General features: G+C 36.8%; 1 protein-coding gene across 1 annotated transcript in view; it reads left to right on the top strand.

Moving 5' to 3' along the window:
• Positions 1 to 21,867, top strand: part of MMRN1 (multimerin 1) — a 43,350-nt gene that overhangs the window by 5,131 nt on the left and 16,352 nt on the right. Inside the window, exons 2-5 of the mRNA XM_070409008.1 lie at positions 4,100 to 4,219; positions 6,866 to 6,972; positions 16,656 to 16,760; positions 17,994 to 18,167. Coding sequence (XP_070265109.1) covers positions 4,100 to 4,219; positions 6,866 to 6,972; positions 16,656 to 16,760; positions 17,994 to 18,167 — 506 coding nt within the window. The remainder of the gene's footprint in view (positions 1 to 4,099; positions 4,220 to 6,865; positions 6,973 to 16,655; positions 16,761 to 17,993; positions 18,168 to 21,867) is intronic.

The raw sequence follows: 21,867 nt of genomic DNA, 5'->3' as shown, positions 1-21,867 counted from the left end.
CAATTTTCAGGAACAACAGGATTATGTGTAGGATTAGCCAGCCTTTCCCCAGGCTTCGTGGTCTGCACACTGGGAAAGCCTGCCATCTTCTGGAACACAAACAGATTGCAGTGTCCCTGAATATGTTGAATTCACAGTGTGGGGGAAAGAAACAGAAAAAGAAAATTCGGTAAAATAAAACATATTTGTGTAAAAGGTTGTACTAAATAATTTTAAAATGGTTACTTATAAAATATGTTATACATATAACATATTTTGGGGTTTCTAAAATGTGTCAATCAAAAATATAGTAGATTGTGTATTTATAATGCTTCTCTTAGTTCATTATCCACAAGACTTCACATTGGATAAGTCAGATTAGACTTCTTTTTCTGCCTCCTATTTCTGCAAAGTAGGCTCATGTTCATAAATAACCAAAGATGTCTGCTTTTCCCTAGAAAAGAAAAGACCTTTTACCTATTAACTTGGAAAAATCAAAGAATCAATACAAGCTTTTTTTCAGTACATGTTGCTGCACAAAAGCAATGGTGTTATTACCCATAAAGAGAATCCCAGATGCAGTCTGCTGCTTGCAGGGGTACCACCCCATGGAAAGCTAACCACTTCTAAGTACCTGCTCTCCATGCACATAATCCGATTGGAAAAATACAAAGTATTTCTAGATTTAAGCAAAATGCTTGTCTGGGATCATCACATTTATCTTACTCTGCCTGTCACCATTTTACCATGCTTAATTTTCTATTTTTAAACATATTTCTTGATAATTTGACTTTAAAATTGTATTTCCATTTTTAACTTCATAGCATAAACCTAATTACAAGTCACACCAGGGGTTCTATGGATAATTCTTCCATTTTATACCAGACCAGAGATTGCCGGGTCATGAGCAATCTGCTGCTATGCTTTTTGCCTACTCAGCTATTTTAGTTATGAGATTGTTTTACTACTTAGACTTTTAATAGCTGGTGACCCTGTTATTTATTCTCATAAACTATCTATCTATCTATCTATCTATCTATCTATCTATCTATCATCTATCATTTTTCAAAATTCAGAATATGTAGAATTAGTGGTACTTATCTTTTTCCTGCCTCATATTCCAGCCTCAATAGTCATTCAGCTAATGTTCATGTGACATACAACTGTGCATCGGTTGAAGTTCATCGTTCGCTGCAATCAGGATAATCAGTGGATTTGCATGAGGAATCTAAGTTTTTAAAATATCCCTGTGTGTGTTTCTCTTAATTTTAAATCTTTCTCCTTTTTATATCTTGCTTTTGCCAGATCTTTGTTTCACATTATTTTTGCAAGTACTGCCATACTTTCACAAAATGTGCAAAGTGTCTTTTAATGTCTTCATGGAACTGAATTTTTAAACTTTTCATTCAAAACAACCTGGCACAGTAAGATATATGGTGCTCAATTTATCTGTCTTGGAAGGATGAATGACTGAGTCAGCTTTACTTGTAGACCATTTGGTCCTAAGAAGCCTAAATATTCCAAAGCAGATGATTACTAACTTTGGTTGCTTTACCCTGGGAAAACTGGGCTCCCTCTTTAACATTCAGGGTGATTTCTGGGTTCTTTTAATTATTTTTATTTTTAAGCAGAATAGATTCCTTAATACTGGTTTAGAGACATACATCTCATCTCATATTGATTTGCACTTGTAGTGGTTCGATTTCACAGTCATATAACATTTCTTTCAGTATATGTTTTGTAAATCAGCTCTGCTCTCTGGGGGGCAGGGGAGAGGGGGAGGGAACAAACCAAAGTCATAGGTGAGAGGAAAAAAATATAAATTAAATGTAACAAAACACATATTTACAATGAAACAAATAATTGAAATAGAAAAGAAGAAGAAAAAACAGCAATACCCAATCATTCATTCAACCTATAATTATTGAGGACTTTCTCTAGTTTGCTATAGGATATTTTTATGATAAAATAACTGGTATTGCAACCAGGAATAAGGCTTCTCCCTCTTTTCCTACTCTTTTCAAGCACAGCATGGTATTCAGCCCAAGATGCAAGAGGACCCCAAAGTTGACCTTTAAAATGACCTGTCCCATGTTTTATTTTCCCACATATTCTAACCTCCTCAGCAGCCCCACACTCAGAGCTCTGTTTTCTTCATCCAGTATTTACCCAAAGATGCAATTTAAAAACGGTTCCCAGGCAGAAAATTCGATCAAATATGGAGTTCAAATCATGCATGTGTGTACCTTTCTCTCAAGAATCCTATTGCTGTGTTGTCTTTGTCCAACACCTGAAAAATATTGTTATCCTAGAGGCCCTGTCTGTGCCCTCTCGCAATCTGGAACCCCTCGGGGGATGTTGGACTGCCAGTTTCAGCCTGATCCTTGCAGGCCAGGACGAGGGACCTGACCAGTGCATGAATCCATGCTCCGGGCCTCTAGTATGCATATAGGATCTTTGGTTATTCTCTTCCCGCCCTCCCCCCACCCCTTTCCCTCTGAGATTCATCAGTCTGCTCCATGTTTCCATGCCTGTGCTTTGAGCGTCTGCCCCCTGGTGGTCAGTGCATGTCATAGCTATCGGTCAAATGGTTGGCCAGTCCCTTAGGTTTGTCTATCTATAGATACTAGAGGCCCGGTGCACAAAATTTGTGCATGGGGGGGCCCTCAGCCTGGCCTGCACTCTCTCCAATCTGGGATCCCTCTTGCAATCTGGAACCACTGGCTACTAACTGCTCACCTGCCTGCCTGCCTGATGCCCCTAACTGCTCTCCCCTGCCGGCCTGATCCCCCTAACTGCATAACTGGTCTCCCCTACTGGCCTGATCCCCCTAATTGCCTAACTGGTCTCCCCTACTGGCCTGATCCTCCTAACTGCCTAACTGCCACCTTCTCCCTTCTCCTGTGGTGCTGTCCTTCTCCCTTCTCCCTTCCTTCTCTCTTCTCCCTTCTCCCTTCTTCCTTCTTTGTTCTGCCTTCTCCTGTGATGCCTTCTCCCACGGCCTCTGCAAAAGGGACCGTGGTGCTGGACTGGCCCTCACAGCCTGTGCGGCTGCAGGCCCTCGGTCCTTGCAGCCGCTGTGGCCTTGTCTGGAAGGACGTCTGGAAGATGTCCGGTCTAATTAGCATATTACCCTTTTATTAGTATAGATACCTTTTCCAGCTTTATAGTTTTTATCAAGGGAAGATAAATCTGGTGCTTTTGTTGTGGCCATAACCAGAAATATCTGGAATTTATATTTTTAGTTTATTTCATAAGAAATTATATAATAAGCTTATTTACTTGTATCAAACTAAGGTTTGATTAAAAATGCATTGATTCTATAGAGTAAATTGATGAGAATTGATATCTTTACATCGGCTCTTCCCATCAATGAACATAAGGTACTGGACTTTATTTCAGGCTTCTCAATAAAGCTTACAATATTCATATGTTAAATCTCACATTTTTTGTTGGTTGTAACAAGGTAATATTATTTTTGCTAATGCATACAGTATTTTTAAAAATTTGTTGTTGGTACGTTGAACTGTAACTGATCTTAAAGATGTAGCTAAACTTTTCATTAATTATAAAAATGTTTATGTTGATCTTACCCACATTGTTGAACTCTCTTATTAATTGTAATCATTTGCATCTAGACTATTTCATTTTTTCTTTATTCATAGTCATATCATCTGCAGCTCAAAAGAGTTATTTTTTTCCTCTTTTTGATCCTTACACCATTTATTTCTTTACTTCTGTCTTATTGCACATTATGATACAGAGGTAATGAACTTAGATCTGGATCTCCAATCTTGGTCCTAATATTGGTACTTGCCATAAGAGCAATCTTGGATTTTTACTTAGCTTACAGCCAAACAACACAGGTTTTGGTTTTACTTCTGATTTATGTTTAATTTACTTTGATCTTACAGTGTTTCTTTACTTCCCACGAGTACAGCAATGCAAGTAACAAATGTAGTTTCTATCCTCTCTAGATATTTTAAAGCTAGACATCAATATTTCAAGGTATCTGATCTTCTGTACTAGCACAGAAATAGATATAATTCTATGATAATAATTTTGATAAAAGGAATTCTTTGACAGTGATTTTTCCTAACAAAAATGATCTCTTCCTTAGGAACTGGTGTGCTTATGTGCACACCAGATTGTCTCCCACAGTGGTACTGGACAACCAAGTCACTCACATTCCGAGGGGGAGAAGGCCTTGTGGCTGGAACAGTGGGCTCTGTCCCCAGAGGTATGTCATGGTTCTTGAAAATAGCAATTTCTTGCATCAAAATTGTGTATGGCCTGGAATATATGGAGAAAGTTAATCATCTCAAATACATACATATATATATATATATATATATATATATATATATATATAGTAGGGTCATCACATTAAACTATATGTATCATCATGGATAAGTAAAATGCAGATACTACTAATACTTGCCTAGATGGGTGTTTTTATAATATGTGAGATAATGCAGAGCTATCCTTATACTAGTATCTTTAATAAATGTTCACTCTCATGCTTGTTTCTTTTTTTACAACTGCTATTACGTTTATTCTGTAACCTTATCAACAATCCTAGCCTTCATTTCCTTAATGAAATTCACACACAACTTTAGAGGTTTATTGATAATTTCCCTTTCATTATAGGTTAGAGAGAAGTCCACAGTGTGGCAGGCCCCCAGTTGCAGTTATGCATAGTAAAGCAGCTCCGTGGGGCCTTTCTTTTTGTGTCTATTTTAACGACACATGTTATTTAGTTTTCATTTTTTAAAAAAACCCATGTAATTGTTCTAATATGTGGGGCTGAGTAACTGATAAATTCTCTGAATTCATACAGTCACAGTTGCTTAGCTGGGGGTATTTCAGAAGAATGTGCAATAAAAGCTAAAATTGTTATTCAGGTCATGATGGCTAATGTTATGCAAATTGTCATACGAATAACTCAGGCAATGAATCTGACACATCGGCAATCTGGAACAGTGTGCAGTAAGAATACATAAAATCAAGGTGTTGCTTAGTCCCTGAGGAATAGCTCCAGTTCATGGTCCAGAGAGCTAAGCACATCTTAGGGATTTGGGAGAGCTGAGCTCCAGTTCTGCTTTCAGCATCTACTCCCTTTGTGACACTTTCCTTGTCGACATGAGATACAAAGAATGCCTGGTTAATTCTTTAGTAATGAAAATATTACCACAGAAACATGTATCATACTGCCCTTCTGAGTTCGAGGTGAGCTTTTTAAATAAACCAGGAATATGTATCTTTATTTTCATCTCTTACCTTTCTCTACCTTTGAATGGATCTCTCCATTTATTCACTATTTCAGTACCAATGCGATGTTTGTCACCTTCTTGTTCATTACATCTGAGCAGCATACAGCAGAAATCCAGTTTGCCAAAGCAGGGAACATTGGCTCTGACAATAATGCAGCTAACTGCTTGAGTTCATCCTTATAAACTCGAAGGAGTCCTTTTCCCACCTGCCTTACTTCCTATTTAGCTTTAGCTTCTGGACTGGAGATGATATTTCACTGGACAAAGTTGTTTACTGAATATAATTTACTGAAATAAGCAGAAATAAATGATTAGCCTGCATTTAGAGATAAAATGAGTCTTAGAGGTCATCTGAAAATTGAGGAATAACCTCATACATTTTGAATTACCCATTGTTGCAACAGAAACTAAAACACAAGTTTCCCAAAGCAAAGCCCAGTCCATTATAATGTATTTCCTCCACATAATAAATAAAGGGTTTATTTATGAAAGTGACTACAGTATTTCCAAGTAGTTGTATATGACAAACACTATACCAGGGAGGCTAACCCGTACAGCATGGGTGGAAACCCCAGCTTGATTACTTTTAGATATGGGACTTCGAGCAAATTATTTCATCTCTCTGTTCCACAGCTTCTTCATTAGCAAATTGGGATAATAATACTTTCCTTATAGAACTTATGTGAGAATTAAACAAAATGATATAGGTCCATTTCATAGATCCATTTGATAAATATTAACTAAATACTGAAGTCATGGGGATAAAAACAATATGGCCAAATTGTATTTATGACTTGCATTTACATACCTTGAGCCTACAATTGTGTATTAGTCACTATTTATATTGATTCTCGAAATGTTATAGTTTCTAGAATTCCCTTTCATGTTTCCTTCTCAGAAATATTTTATCATGTTAGACCTTTTCCTCTCTCCCCAACCCCTCTCATAGAAATACTGTATGAACAAAATAATATATGGTGTGATTTTAAAATGTGAGAAATGAGAAAGTTCAGGCTAAAACCACAGTGGCTTTCATAATTTCAATTAGATTACTAATATCCAATTTGTTGTAAGTTGTTTGTTATTGATCAGGAGTAAAAAGGATCCTTTTAACTATAACAATATAAGAAATAATGAGAATTGAAATAAAACTAAATTGCCTCTATAGACTATTAAAAATGAAAATGAAAATAACTTTTGGGGAAAAAAAGGAGACATATGTAATACTCTTTGTAATACTTTAAGCAATAAAACAACATTTTAAAAAAAGAGTGTAAGCTACAAAAAAAATAACTTTTAACATTGATTTAGTGAAACGCATTATAAAAGGAAAAGCTATAGTATCTTTAGAAATGTAATGGTAGGCATAAATTTAAAATATCAAATAGTATGACCTTTAACACATTTTTAATGTGTTTAAAGAAATCTCAGTTTGACAATGGCATTAACGATAAATATACTAATCATAGTAATGATAATAATAACAACCGATAACGCTTACTGAATGCTTATTATATTTCAGAAATCATCCCAAACGCTTTACATTAATTACTCCAAGTGATAATTGAACGTGAGGCAAATAACCCATTTCCTGCAATTGCTTTCCTCTCTAGATCTCAGAGGATATCAAATCCTGTCTACAGGATGCAACATAAAATTGTTACCTCATTGGAATGGAAATGCTGTCCTGGATTCAGTGGAGCAAAATGTCAGCTAAAAGGTATCGTCTAACACTAATTTTGTAATAACAATTAGAAGCATAAACTTCTGAAGAATAAGCAACTGATCCTAGTGAAGAAAAGAGTTGCATTTTCCCTTTTGAATCAGTTAATTAACATGTAACCAAACTAGTAGGACTTACCTTTTCAGTGCCCCCTAACTTGGTAGCTATTATAGTACCCTCAAATCTCATAATCTGTCTTTTAAATTCTCCCCTTATTTTTATGTTGGTTTTACATAATGGTTGCATGGAGATCTCATTAAATAGCTTGCTTTTTTTCTTAGCTATGTGCTGTAGAAACATGCTTTATTAAAATACTAGAAATCCCATTTTTTTTTAAATTATCATTAGACATGACCCTATGTAAAATAAAAAAAAACTACACTCTATTTTTTCCAGTTCAATTATTTTAAATAATATTGTCTTTATAAATGAAACTCAGTTTTAAAGAATATAATACAAATATGGCATGAATTATTCTGCTTTTTAAAAATCCTAATGGAGCCATTTTTTTTCAACTGAGATTATAAGGGTTTTCTGGTAGCAAGATCTGATCAAACACATGGTAGCCTGCTGTGGCCTAACATCCATGCGACTATTATTTTGCTTATGGCTTTAAACAGGTTTCCCTTGAAAAAGAAGATATGGTATCAGCATACATATTTTAAATGAATGAACATTACAAGAAAGGCCATTAGCAGTGGTGGGGAATTCAATCAGCCGTGTAGGAGACTGTGATTAAAAATTAATGTAAGTGTGGAGAAACCATTATGATTCATATTTAAAAAAAGAAAATTGTTATACTAGTACAGAAGCTATAGGAAGCCTGCAATTTAGCTAGAGATATTACTTACATATGGTTCTTCTAGCCCAATTCAATGAGAATCTAAAGAGAAATTTCATTGTAATGCTATTTGTTCTGGGTCTGACTTTCAGAGATGTTAAAAAATTTAATACATTTTCAGAGTATAACATGTATATGTATTTCATTTATAATCAGGTAAAGTAAACTTTTAAACAAAATATCTGCACCCAAATATTTGGAAACAAGATAATTTAGGATATTCTTTAAAAATCCAAGCATGAAGCATGATACTGCTTTCAAAGGACTTTGGACTTCTACGCGTGCATAGATGTGCTCACAGTGGTAAAACATATTTGTTTATAGTCTGTATTTGGCAGATGGCTGAAAGTTCTGGGCAGTATTTAGAATTATATTTCTAAAGTTTAAGATTATTTTTGTATTTCTCTTATATAAAGAAGGATTTGTCAGAAATATTAATTCCATTATCATTTCTTAAAGATTCAAGTGTTGTTCACAGTATACCTTCCTGGAAATTTAGAATGTCATTACACATCCCATGGTACAGAGAGGCTGGATACAGCTATATGGCAGGAAGCAAAGTCTGTTCCCCAAAGCTGATAAGGACTGCTGTTGCTCCAGGCTTTGTTTTTTTATGCCGACTACAGTTGAACTTTGAACAATGCAGGAGTTAGGGGTGCTAACACCTCACACAGTAAAAAATCCACATATAACTTTTGAGTTCCATGGGGGATTGGTCACGGGACTTACACAGAGAGACCCAAATCCACAGATGCTCAACTCCCTTTTATAAAATAAAATATTGCAGTGTATACTGTGGGCCCTCAGCATCTGTGGATTCCAAACCGCTGATGACTGGGATCCGCCCTTTGGGACATGGCTCAACCCTCCGTAACTAGGCTGAAAAACCCCCCACAAAAAACTGTTTTCCATCTGGGTTGGTTGAATCTGCAGATGCAAAACCCTGGGATACAGAGGGCCAGCTGTATATTTATTGGAAAAAATCCACTTATGAGTGGGCCCACACAGTTCAAGCCCATGTTTTTGCAAGGGTTAACTCACATAGATTAATAATACACCCAAGAGGGAAAAAATACACACACACACACACATAGAATTTCATCATTATAAATGTACACACGAGAAACAAGACTAGCTGACAATTTTGAATATCTACTATGTACTGTTATTCCCCTTTTCTCAAAGTATTATATGAAACTAGAAGCCCAGGGCACGCAATTCATGCACGGGTAGGGTCCCTAGTGGCCGCCGGCTGGGGCCTCCCTTCATGTGGTTGGCTGGCCTGCCCTGCCCCCTGATGGGGGAGGAATGGACAATTGGGGGCAGGGCCGGCTGGGAGGAGGGGCTCCGGGTCATTGGAAGGCCAGCCCTCCCATCCCCCCACCCCCCCGTCAAACTCCTGGTTAAACTCTCCATTGAGGGGACAATTTGCATATTAGGCTTTTATTATATAGGATATTTAAATTAAATTCAAATAGTTTCGTTTTAAATGTTTAATGACACCTTGTGTTCTAAGTAGAAGCAGCCAGTGGATTACTTTAACACTAGATTTATAAATTGTTACCTTGAATCCCCATTAACCAAAATGTCCCAGAACCATTTTGACTGTGACCTTCTGTCACAATACTATCATTAGAATTAGTTACAGTTCAGGTACCTGCTGCTGATAAGCTGCTGTGGAGAGGTCTTCTTTCTATTGAAATCGAGAACAGGAATAATTTTCTGATGGCTGATATGCCTATTGTGTGAGATTGTCATACAATTAATTCTAATACCACTGCAATTCTAAAAGAACCTACGGTTGCTCCTTACAATATTCTGACCATCGTACTCTTCAGTTTTATTGAAGTACAAGCTATTGAATTTTTTATTAGTGCAGTTGATGCACTGGTAGTATCAAGAACTACTGTGTCTCTTTGTCCCTTCAACCATTCTTTATTATCTTATCTATCCTGGGGTGTGTTTTTGCCCTCCCCCTTCTGATTCCTACCCAATTACATGTCAAGTTCCTCCACACCTTTTTATCACACTTTATATATGTGCCAACAGCCTTGTATTCTTATATGGGAGAAACAATTGTCAGGTTTCCTTTGACAACACTCTCTATGCTGTCTCATATGACAAGCCGCCACAAATATGGCAAGAATAACCAGTGTGACTGATTCATTCTTTAAACCTCTTCAGAGCCCTGAAGTGTTTGGAATACCTTGGTTGTGGAACTACCATAATTACTTCAGTGCTAGTTCTTCACATCAGGAGACTATTTTAGAAATAATATTCATAGAAAATGTGTGAAATATTGCATGCATTTCACAAATCCCTGCCTCCCCAACAAGTTTCCTCCTCACAAGCAAAATAAATTTTATAAAACAAAAATAAAAACTTTATTTAAGTTTATATCCTAGGACAGGGGTGGGCAACCCCTGGCATGCGTGCCAAACATGGCACGCCAGTAACTTTTGCTGGCACGCAAAACCCTCTCTTATAATCTTCCATTTACAATTTTTTTCTTAATATCGACTTTTTTATTTTTCAGATAAATTCACTGTACGTGCATCTTAGATAAATAATTTTACATAACAAGTTATCTTAAAGACCATAGACATGGATTGACGAGAGAGGGGAAGAGCAATTTCTATGCCTCTGCCTTAACTCTCCCTGCCTTTCTAGATCTGACCAGTGTTTTGGTTTCATCCACATTCGCTTGTGAATCTTTGTTCTCAGTGATGAATTTTGTTAAGTCTCCTAATAGGAGTAGCCTGACGGATGAAAGTAGTAGCTCATGCATATCTCTGAAGGTCACGAAATATAAACCTGATGTAAAATCTCTGTCATCAGTGATGCAGCAGCAAAAGTCCCACTGATAATATCAAACGGTCATAAAGTTTTCTGTCAGACTATCAGTGTACATGTATACATTAAAAAATAAATGTATTTTTCATCATCATATACTGTGTTTTTGTCGCTCGAATGAATTTTATTTTTTCTTCAAAGTTCTTCACATACGTACACCTTAAGAGATATTAAGTAGGCGTAACATGTTCTCAAAAAATTAGGGTTGGCACCCAGAAGAATTTTGAGTCAGAGATTTTGCTGGTTTTGGCACACACTCACAAAAAGGTTGCCCACCCCTGTCCTAGGAGGAAGATCTTTTAAATGATATAAAAGAGATTAATAGGTCAGGGATAAATTAGAGCTGCTAGCAACTATACTCTTTTATGTCTCCTCCTCCACTTGGTACCCCTCTGTCTTTTTCTTTTTTCCTCTGTCTCTATAGATCCACCCCATCTGTTAGGAAGGAATGTCAGGATTCAAAATAAGGGAGCAACTCTTACTGTGTCTTATCCTGCAACATGCTGTTTATAATATTACTGAACCTCCACACATGCTCTTTTTGAAGTAACTCAGATGTCAAAATTCTGGTAACAAGTTCTAGATTATTAAAAATATTAATCATACTTTCAAGAAAAAAACAATTTTTTTAAAAAAAGTCTAAGCAAATAGAATTTTGTTGAAAAAAGGAGCATCAAATCCAATGGCAATGTAATAGTTTTAATATATTTTACATTTGTTATACCTTTTTGAGGGTCAAATAGTTTGTCAGAAAGGGACCTAATTTTATAATATGATACCTGAGATGTGTTTTTGAAATGTCATTAACAACATACTTTTTAAACCAATTTTATAAAATTTGCAATAATATACTTTTTTAGTAGATGTCTCTAAAATGTTCTGAAGTAGAATAAGGAGAGTGTGGCTTTCTCTAATGACACAAAGAACAGAAATTTAAGTTCAAATAATGTTAGATTAGAGAGGAGAAAAGAAAAACTTCTTTGCAAATCTGTTCAAAATAATCCAGTCAGTTTTAGCCAGATGCTCTACACAGGAAAAAGGTAAAAAGGGGGAAAAGGTCTTTTATAAAATTACTAGAGGCCCGGTACACAAAATTAGTGCCTGGGTAGGGTCCCTAGGCTTGGCTGGCGATCAGGGCTGTTCAGATTCCCCGCCTCCACGCATCCCTGCCTCCTCTTTCCCTCACTCAGTGCTCCACCACAGCTGCTGCTGGTCGCCTGTCATGTTCTGCACTGCCCCCTGGTGGTCAGTGTGTGTCATAGTGAGTGATTGAACTCCAGGTCTGGTTGAACTCCTGAGGGGACACTTTGCATATTAGCCTTTAAAAAAAATTATACTTATACTAGAGGCCCTGTGCAAGAATTCTTGCATGGGTGGGGTCCCTCAGCCTGGCCAGCTATCAGGGCTGATTAGGGCCATCTCGCCCAGTCCCGATGAGGCTGATCAGGCTGATTGGGCCGGCCAGCTGGAGAGAGGGACCACAAGAGGTTGGCTGGCCATGGGAACTTGGCTGTGGGAGCACACTGACCACCAGGGGGCAGCTCTGCATTGAGCATCTGCTGCATGTCATAGCTACTAGCCAGTTGTCCGGTCATCTGGTCTTAACGGTCACTTAGGCTTTTATATATATAGATACAATCTATCACAGATATTCTAAAATATGTCATGCAGTTATTGGAATAAACTGATCCCTACCATATGTTATGAATATATGAAAATGTTTTATTTCACAAATGCTGTGAAATAATTCAATAAATTATGTAAGAGCTATTGTAATTAACATTTTTAAATGGGGCTTTTCCAATAAGATTATTTTAAAATATTGCTTCAATTAATATGAAATGAGTTATAATATTTAAAACAGAAAAAAACCTTCTATTGCTTATATTTTTGCATATCTAATTCTTCCAGGTAGTGACTAATACTTTCCTCTTTGAGAAAGAAGATTGCCTCCTACAAACATATTGCTCAATAAAATTATGATGCATTTTGTCAAAAAAGTCTTTGTTTTTCCAAATTGCCTTATTCAATCTAACTACTAAATCTCAGTAAATCTGTATGTATGCACTGAACTGCACCATGCAAGCATTCACTTCCTGTTGCAGGATCAGCTGGACACTGGTCTTGTCAAGCCACACAGGCAGGTTCCTAAGGAAGAGAGAGCAAGCTTTCTCATTACTGAGTTGGCATAATGACTTCCTCCATATGTCTCAAAGGCCTGGGGAAAAAACATCCACCAATAACACTTGTGTAATTTAAAAAAGAAAGAAAAGAAAATTTATCTAATAAGGAAGCTGTTGCTCTTGACACTTGCTGACCTTGCTTGCTTCTCTAAGTCCTTAATCTACCAAGGTCAGAGTTTACAGTGCAAGGAAAAAAAAAAAAGAGTAATTGTATTGGGAGAAGAGAATAAAAAGGAAACCTTTTAAAAATATATTGAATTTTTAAAAAATCTGAAGTGCATAAATAAAAGCTTTTTTTTTTGTCTCAGTGTCTATCTCTTAGAAAGGATCAAGAAAAAAAAGACAGAAATCTATGTCCTATAGGACAAAGCAAAGGTCTGTGCTTAAGTGCAAGATAAGATAGATTGCCTGGAAAATCTAGGATTTGCGGCAGTCCTTGTGGTAGAGAATACATATGGGAAGACAGAAAGATTGCTAAGTGAAAAAAATAAAGCGCATCAATCAAATGGGAACTTTATCACAGGAGAGTAACTGACTCCACTGCCAGAGATTCTAGCAGCACTTCTCCACCAGCTGAATCCCATGAGTAAATTGGGATGAATGCAAGTTGAACTCCAGTCAACAAACAGAGCTAGAAAAAGATAACGTAAACAATTGAATTTGTTAAACAGGCATTTAAAGTTTTTAACAGCATTGGCAGGGACCCCATCCAATGAGTTTCAGAGAAAAGAGGTTCATATGACAATTGTATCCAAAGATCTTTGTGTGGTGCTTACTAATTGTTTTTTGTTTGTTTGTTTGTTTGTTTTTTTGTTTGTTTGTTTTTTTACCTTAGGAGTACAATTTTCTCAGCTATTTCCTCCTATCACAATAAATTTAAAAACTATAGCTAAGAGTAAATGGAAAGTTTAGTGCACACACACAATCACACTAGTTTTTTGTCATGCAATATTTAAAGTATTTTTCCAATTACACTTTCTTTTAAATCTGTCTTTTTAAAATTTCACAAAATTATGGAGAAAAATTTTCTCATTTCATATATATTATGTTTCCACATAATGAGGAGTGAATCACCAAAGATCAGTGTTCAAGAAAACTAAAGACTTTCACTTGATACTTCTATGAATTATTCTTTATCCCTTTCACTTTCTTTCTAAAGAAAATTACTTGTCATTAATTTATTTTTTTTCTAATCTGCTTTTATTTAACTTCTATTTCTAATCTGCTGATTCACGCCAGTATGTCACATTCTATTCTCTTGTTTGCAATGCAATAGCATTTTTCCAGATCACATGAAGTAAATTTATTTGAAATTCTTTTGACCCTAAGGTCAATAGAAAATTAGATTTTAACTCTTCATTTATCTCCTTTCTATTCTTGACACTTGACCTTATACCCAGGTTTGTTTTCACTTCTTGCATATTCAGGATCTTGCCTGGACTGCGTGGCATAGAGAGAACTATGAGGATAAAGTGCCCTCGCTCAAATATGACCCTAGGAGACTTAAAATGCCCACATGATCTTGTGAATGTGTGTGTGTGTGTGTGTGTGTGTGTGAGAGAGATTTCCTGCTTTGCCAGTCCTTCTCAAATGCAGAAGGAAACTACATGATATGCAGTGTTGTAATCTCCACAATCAGAGGACAACATGCAATACAAAGAGTGAGATGAAGAGATCTGATTTCATTAGAATATAATGCAACATAAAACAATGCCTTACTATTTGTAATAAAGCTTTAGCAAAGTTTTGAGCCTCTAGAAATAAACCCTATGTAAAACTCCTGTGATTTTGTTGAGGTCACTTCACTTCGGTAAGGGACATTAATACCTAAACCAATCTGCCTCTTGGTTATGAGGATAGGATGGGAGGGGTCAGGGGCCATATTCAAACATTTAACAACCAATTCAGTTGTTATTTTGTATATTAAAAGATGTTGCAGCCCTAACCGGTTTGGCTCAATGGATAAAGCATCGGCCTGCGGACTGAAAGATCCCAGGTTTGATTCTGATCAAGGGCATGTACCTTGGTTGCGGGCACATCCCCAGTAGGAGGTGTGTAGGAGGCAGCTGATAGATGTTTCTCTCTCATCGATGTTTCTAACTCTCTATCTCCCTTCCTCTCTGTAAAAAATCAATAAAATATATTTTAAAAAAAGATGTTCCAGACTAACAAATATTAATACTTTATTATAAATTCCTGAATAATATTTATGGAAAAATATTATGTACTAACAAGTAAACTAAAGTAAGCATCAAACAACTTGCTGATTCTGCTAAAACACTGAATGTTTCATAAAGACTCTAGTGTACAACATGGACCAGAAACTGTTAGCTCTGGAAATATTTCTCAGATGTTGTTACAATAGGAATTCCACTCATCATTTATTCTACAAGACATGCTTGAGAGAAAGAGAGAGAGAGAAAGAGAGAGAGATCTATGTGAGAGAGAAGCATCAATCAGTTGCCTTCTGTACATGCCCCAACTGGGGATAGAAACCACAACCCAAGTATGTGCCCTGACCAGGAATTGAACCAGGAACCTTTCAATGCACAGGATGACACTCAACCAACTGAGCCACTCAGGCTGGGTGAAAATCAAAACTTCCCACCACATACCGCAGCCCCCAAATAAGTTCACTTTTTCCCAAGCTGTAGATTGTCTTCTTCAACCAAATATATCAATGATTATATAGGACTTTCTATAACACAGCAGGGTGAGGGGGTGGACAAAATAAAAACATAAACCTTGGGCATGAATGGAAATTTATTAATTTAGCTCAATGCTCTGAAGAAAAACATTGCAAAATTCAGTCTAACATAAGAGACTAACTAAAATTAATGCCAAATATACTTTCTATGGAGTGAAGATGCTTTAGTATTATTCTCAGCCACGTAGGCCTAGAGAGCATAATTACCATGTCCTGTTTCACGGTAAAGAGGTGAAGTTTCATTGGTACATAATTTCACATGGGAAGAAGTACAGACACCAAACACTTGTTTTCTCGTGTCTGATATGCAGACTTCAATGAATAAAATAGTTCATTAGAAGTCTGAAAATTACAGACAGGCATTACTTAATATAGTCAATATTTTAGTGTCTTCCTTTAAATTGTTTTCCCCAATGAAAAATTTATATTGTCATTGAAAGTATTATTTCATTTATGGGAAATATAAGTGATTTTTTAACAGAGAGATTTATGTCATAAGACTTTCAATTTTCTGAAATTTTACTGGTTTTGCAGGTTGGCCCCCTTGAGACGAGTTCTGTAATAGTTTACTTTTACTTGCAGTTCTTACGTTTTGAGCCTATGCGTTTCTTAAAAATCTGGGGAAAACCCAGTTAAGTGGCCTACTACTTAAACAGATATTCTTTCAGTAAGGAGTCGTAGCTCTCCCTTATTTCCAAGGAGACACCAGTTGGAAATCGCATTGTTAAACATGTAATCTGTGGCAGAAAATTATAAAACTGCCGTGGCTTTTAGCACAGCTGATTTTAAAGTCTCCTCAATTATGCAGGCAGTTTAAGCCTGCCGGTTCACAGCTTCTCCGGACTACCAACCATGTTCATCTAAAAGGAGATCGGAATATTTTTTCAGAGCACAATGAGGGCCCCGCACTTCCAAGATCAGCGGGGTCACACGCTGCCCTATGACTGGGGGCGGAGCAGCTTACTCTGCAATCGTCCAGGCATGCTTCAGTAGGCAGGAAAACGAACGTCAGCCACATTATTGCTCAGGACTGGAGAAAGAAAATGAGGCAGCGCCCATGTTTAACTCTCTCTCCTCTCTTTTTCCTTCTGTCTAGCCCAGGAACAGCAGCAGTTGATACACACCAACCAGGCTGAGAGTCATGCAGCTATTGGCGGAGAAACAGCCGAGCAGCAGCGGCAACAGCAGCAGCAAGATCCAGGTCACAGATTGTAGTAGCTACCATCCCCAGCCCAATTATTGTCAACGCTATTTAGGACAACTTCCAAATGGGACATCACCTGGCTGTCAAATGCCTGTTGATGACACATTAACACACCTCCGAACCCTTTTCTATTGGTGCTGTATGTTGGGCCAATCTTTGGCTGAGATGCCGGTTCCCTGCCTGAATTACTCTGTGTGCAAACACAGGAGGAGACTAAAAATGCCGCCACATGTTTCCAAAATAAAATCAAATTTTGTCCTCCAGAGAGTGCAACCATGGAAGAATCTTGACATGGGAGGAATGGCTTGATTCCTTCGGAGGGAGCTAAGAAGGCTTCCTTCCATTGGTGATAGAGATCAAGAAGGGGTGTTGATCACTGACTAGGGAAAAGTATTGTGACTAAGAGCTAACAAGAATCTCTTGTTAATCCAAAGTGGTCCTATTACATATTTTCTCATCTTCCTAATCATAAATACGTTACCATTTCTTTTAGGCTCAACTTTATCTGTTAGGTTGATTACTGATTAAAAAAAAAATCTCTTCACTGTATTTGGCGTAGTTATACAAAATCGGGCAGTCAAATTAAGGTGATCTCTTTAAGAATGCAGGTGAATATATTTTAGAAATTGTACTCTAAATTTTTAAGGCATTGAAATTCAGTATCTTCATAAAATATCATAAAATCCTCCTTGAATTATTGAAGTGCCTTTGAAAGGCATGAACAGTAGCACTGCTAATACAGTGATTTAAGCTAAAATCTATCTCTCGTTTAAAAATACCTCAGTAGAGAATACTTCTCAGAATATAAATGCATCTAAATACTTATATGTATACAGCTACATGTACTTAATGCTGAAGCATTGGATTCAAAAGTAGAAGATGAGGCATTAGCTCTGTAACCTTAGGCAAGTTATTTTGTTTTTCTGACCCTGAATTTCTTCATCTATTGAGACTTTAGCAAAAACTCTTTGTTGTTAAAAAGAAAGACTAAAAATTCTTGGCATAGTTAAAAGATTTTAGAAATCTAAGCTGATATAATACTTTGTCAAATTTCTAGCCCTAAATAGTGTAAAATTCAGTTTGCCATTTGCTAAATGCATGTAGCCTATACCTTTAAATATACAGTGCAAACATGATTTGTTTGAATTATCTTTACACCTATCATAAAATTTAAAAGGTTTTAAATATGTATTTTTCAATGTTTCCAATGTTCTCTTCTTCTCCATACAGCAGTGACACAAAAAATGAGTGACCAGCTGAACCAGCAGGCAGTGAAATTGACCCTTCTGCAGAAGAGGATTGACAACATTTCTCTGGCTGTGACTGATATAAGGAGCACGTTCTCCTCCCTAGAAGAGAAAATCAATGAAGATAAAGGGAGGGAATTTCAATCTTTTCTAAAAGGTAAAAGTAAAACAACATAAATTATTCATTCAGTTAAGAAAAAAGGCAAAAAACTCATTTATCTTTTCTCATATCACTTTGGTATTTTGCTTTAGATTGGGTGGTATATCAGTCTAATATATATTTTAATAAGCTGTTTTTAAATCACTTAATTTATGAAATAATTTGGAATATCTAAATATTTTTCACCATGTAGTCAAATCTTTGACTGAATGTTTCATCTGATTTATTGACATTATGTGCTTAGTTATAGCCTAACTGGTATTTCTTTATAGGTAAAAGAAATTTAACTATGAGTCATATTTATTTTCATTCTGATTTTTAGTTCAGGATAAAGTTGAGGTTAAGGTATGATTAACAAGGTAGCTAGATACATGGTTGTCTCAATAATATTGCTGAAGGTATTGAGGATGAATCTGAAGTGCACTATTATCCCAGAAATTATCTAGCTTCTGGAATATAATAAATAAAATATATTCTAAAATATCTCAGGTCAGAGGAATAATTTTTTATAAATGTGAATCAGCTTTGTCTGAATTTTGTGCCTTTAAAACAGCAGGCTGTGTTCCTTCCTGGAGGTTCTACAGGATAATCTATTTCCTGCGAATTCAAGTTGTCAGAATTCATTTTCTTGCAGTTATAAAACTGAGGTTTCATTGTCTTGGCGGCTATAAACTGAGGCTTGTTCCCAGCTTCTAGAGTTCACTGCATTTCTTGCCTCATGTCTTTTTTTCCATCTTTGAAATCTCACAACTGTTGAATCCTCCTGACATCTCTCAGACCCACTCTTCTGCCTTTCTCTTCCTCTTTTAAGCTCCCATATGATTGCATTGGGCTCACCTGGATAATACAGGCTAATCTCATCTGAAGGTTCTTAACCTTAATCACATCTGGTAAGGCCCTTTGCCATGTGAGATAACATATTCGCAGGTTCAGAGAATTAGGGTGTGAACATCTTGGACAGGGAAGGATTATTCTGCCTTCCACAGACATTTGTCAATAGCAGGTAATTGCTATGGTAGTGGTAAGCACGTGGTACAATGGGTCTGATTGATAGTTTCAAGAAATCCAGTAGAAGGAGACCTGGGAAGGCTTCTATGAAGAGAAACCATCTCAACTAATAAAATGATGGTCAGGAGGAGTTAATTAGCCAAAGGGTTTTCAGGTAGGGCATGGATATTCTAGGAAAGTATTTTGGTTACTAGGAACATCTCAATTCACTGGGCTTATTGTTTGTTCCTAAGTTTCAGGATCATTGATTCCTTTCATTTTGTTCATATAAAAATATGAACAATATCACTTGCACATTATTGTTGTTGTTGTTTTCTAATTTTCACCTGTGTTTTAGAGGTAAAAGATATTTTTTAGAAAGTGGAAGTTTCTATTTCCCTATCACCTACCAGTAAAGGAGCAACCATGATTGTTTTAATCATGTAAATAATTGGTGCTAGTAAGTCACTGAAAGAAAGACGCTGTTCTACATTTCTGGTATGTCTCCTATGACAAAAACTTATTGATGACAAGCATGAGAGAGGAATACATTTTTCCTGAAGTAATAGCAGGAACAAGAAGTAAATAAAAAACAGTATATAATTGACTATAACCACCATAATGAAATTTGTTTAGCAAAATTTGGTTATCATAACATGAGGGAATTAAGCCTGTCACCTGCTTTTTGTAAACCTACTAACAAAATTTCTGGCAGTGACACAGGAAACATACACTAATAACAACAAAAATAACAACAACACAATTCCCTCCTCGTTGGGAGGCATTAATTGTGAACTGAGCACAATCATTATGAGAATCAAAGGGTGTATAGTTAATGAACGTTGCTACAGGCAACAAAAACTAAACTCACTCTCTCAGGTACTGTGCTTGCCTAGCAAAACCACAATCTCTTCTCTTGTTTACTCCAGTTCTCAGGTGAGAAACACTGCTTACCTGCTAATAGCCATAGAAAAATGTTCAAAATCAAATGCCCCAACTCCTTAAGAGGTATTTGAATGTTATGAATAGGGCATACTAGTACATTCACAACCATGGAAGGGACATGTCAAGGTGTCTAATATCAACTATATCTATCAAGTCACCAAATACAGTATCATCTTTTTTAGAAAGTAGAGGCACATGAATCATATGAAACAGAATCAAATAGGGTTAAAATGTTGTGCCTACTCAGATGTTAACATAAAGCACTTTTATGTAGTTTTGCAAAATCAGATTCTTGTACAAATTTTTCTTTGGTAAGAAATTATAGAAATACTAGAGGCCCATGCACTCGAGTGGAGGGGGAGGTCCCTCAGCCCGGCCTGCTCCCTCTTGCAGTCTGGGACCCCTCGGGGGATGTTCAACGCCGGGGAGCGGGCCTAAGATAGCAGTCAAACAGTCTGACATCCTTAGCACTGCCACAGAAGCGGAAGAGGTTCCCACCACTGCCACTGTGCTCGCCAGCCATGAGCCCAGCTTCTGCGTTGAGTGTCTGTCCCCTGGTGGTCAGTGCGCATCATAGTGACCAGTCATTTTGCCATTCAGTCAATTTGCATATTAGGGTTCTATTACATAGGATTACCTGAAAATCTTCTGATCCTAAAACAAGTTTTTGAGCTAATAATCTGATTTCTTTTCTGTCACTGCTATAATTTTACCCTTCATCCAATAAATTTTTTCAATAAATAACAGCTAAAGGACCTTCTAATTTTCATTTTCATAGTTTCCTTTTTTAAAAATTATGTTGATCAAGATTCTATATCAGCCCTGGCTGGTTTGGCTCAGTGGATAGAGCATCAGCCTGTGGACTGGAGGGTCCCGAGTTCGATTCCGGTCAAGGGCATGTACCTTGGTTGCGGGCACATACCCAGTGGGGAGTGTGCAGGAGGCGGCTGATCGATGTTTCTCTCTCATCGATGTTTCTGGCTCTCTATCCTTCTCCCTTCCTCTCTGTAAAAAATCAATAAAATATATTTAAAAAAAAAAAGATTCTATATCGTACTTTACCTATTTACAATGTTTTTACCTACTATTATTCTTTTTTTTTTAAATATATTTTATTGATTTTTTACAGAGAGGAAGGGAGAGAGATAGATAGTCAGAAACATCGATGGGAGAGAAACATCGACCAGCCGCCTCCTGCACATCTCCCACGGGGGATGTGCCCGCAACCCAGGCACATGCCCTTGACCGGAATCGAACCCGGGACCTTTCAGTCCACAGGCCGACGCTCTATCCACTGAGCCAAACCGGTCCTGGCACCTACTATTATTCTTATTCGGACTTTCAGATCATGTTATTTTTCATTTCCTGAAATTAAACAACTGTTATTGTCCACAATTCATTAATTAATTCAAGCACACTTAAGTTTTACTTGTGCAATCTTGAAAAAACATTTCTTTTTTTTTTTTTAATATATTTTATTGATTTTCCACAGAGAGGAAGGGAGAGAGATAGAGAGTTAGAACCATCGATCAGCTGCCTCCTGCACATCTCCCACTGGGGATGTGCCCGCAACCCAGGCACATGCCCTTGACCGGAATCGAACCTGGGACCCCTGAGTCCGCAGGCCGACGCTCTATCCACTGAGCCAAACCGGTTTTGGCGAAAAAACATTTCTTGAAAAAACATTTTAAAGCCAAAATTATAAGATTATAATTTTCAGGAAAGTCTGATTTCTAACCTTAAGTATTTTATTGTATTTCATCAA

The sequence above is a fragment of the Myotis yumanensis genome, unplaced genomic scaffold (assembly GCF_028538775.1).
Source record: "Myotis yumanensis isolate MYYU_CA2020_CCGP unplaced genomic scaffold, mMyoYum1.0.hap1 SCAF_1, whole genome shotgun sequence".
NCBI classification, from domain to species: domain Eukaryota; kingdom Metazoa; phylum Chordata; class Mammalia; order Chiroptera; family Vespertilionidae; genus Myotis; species Myotis yumanensis.
Note: the sequence above shows the minus strand (reverse complement) of the source record. Positions and strands in the feature narration are given on the sequence as shown.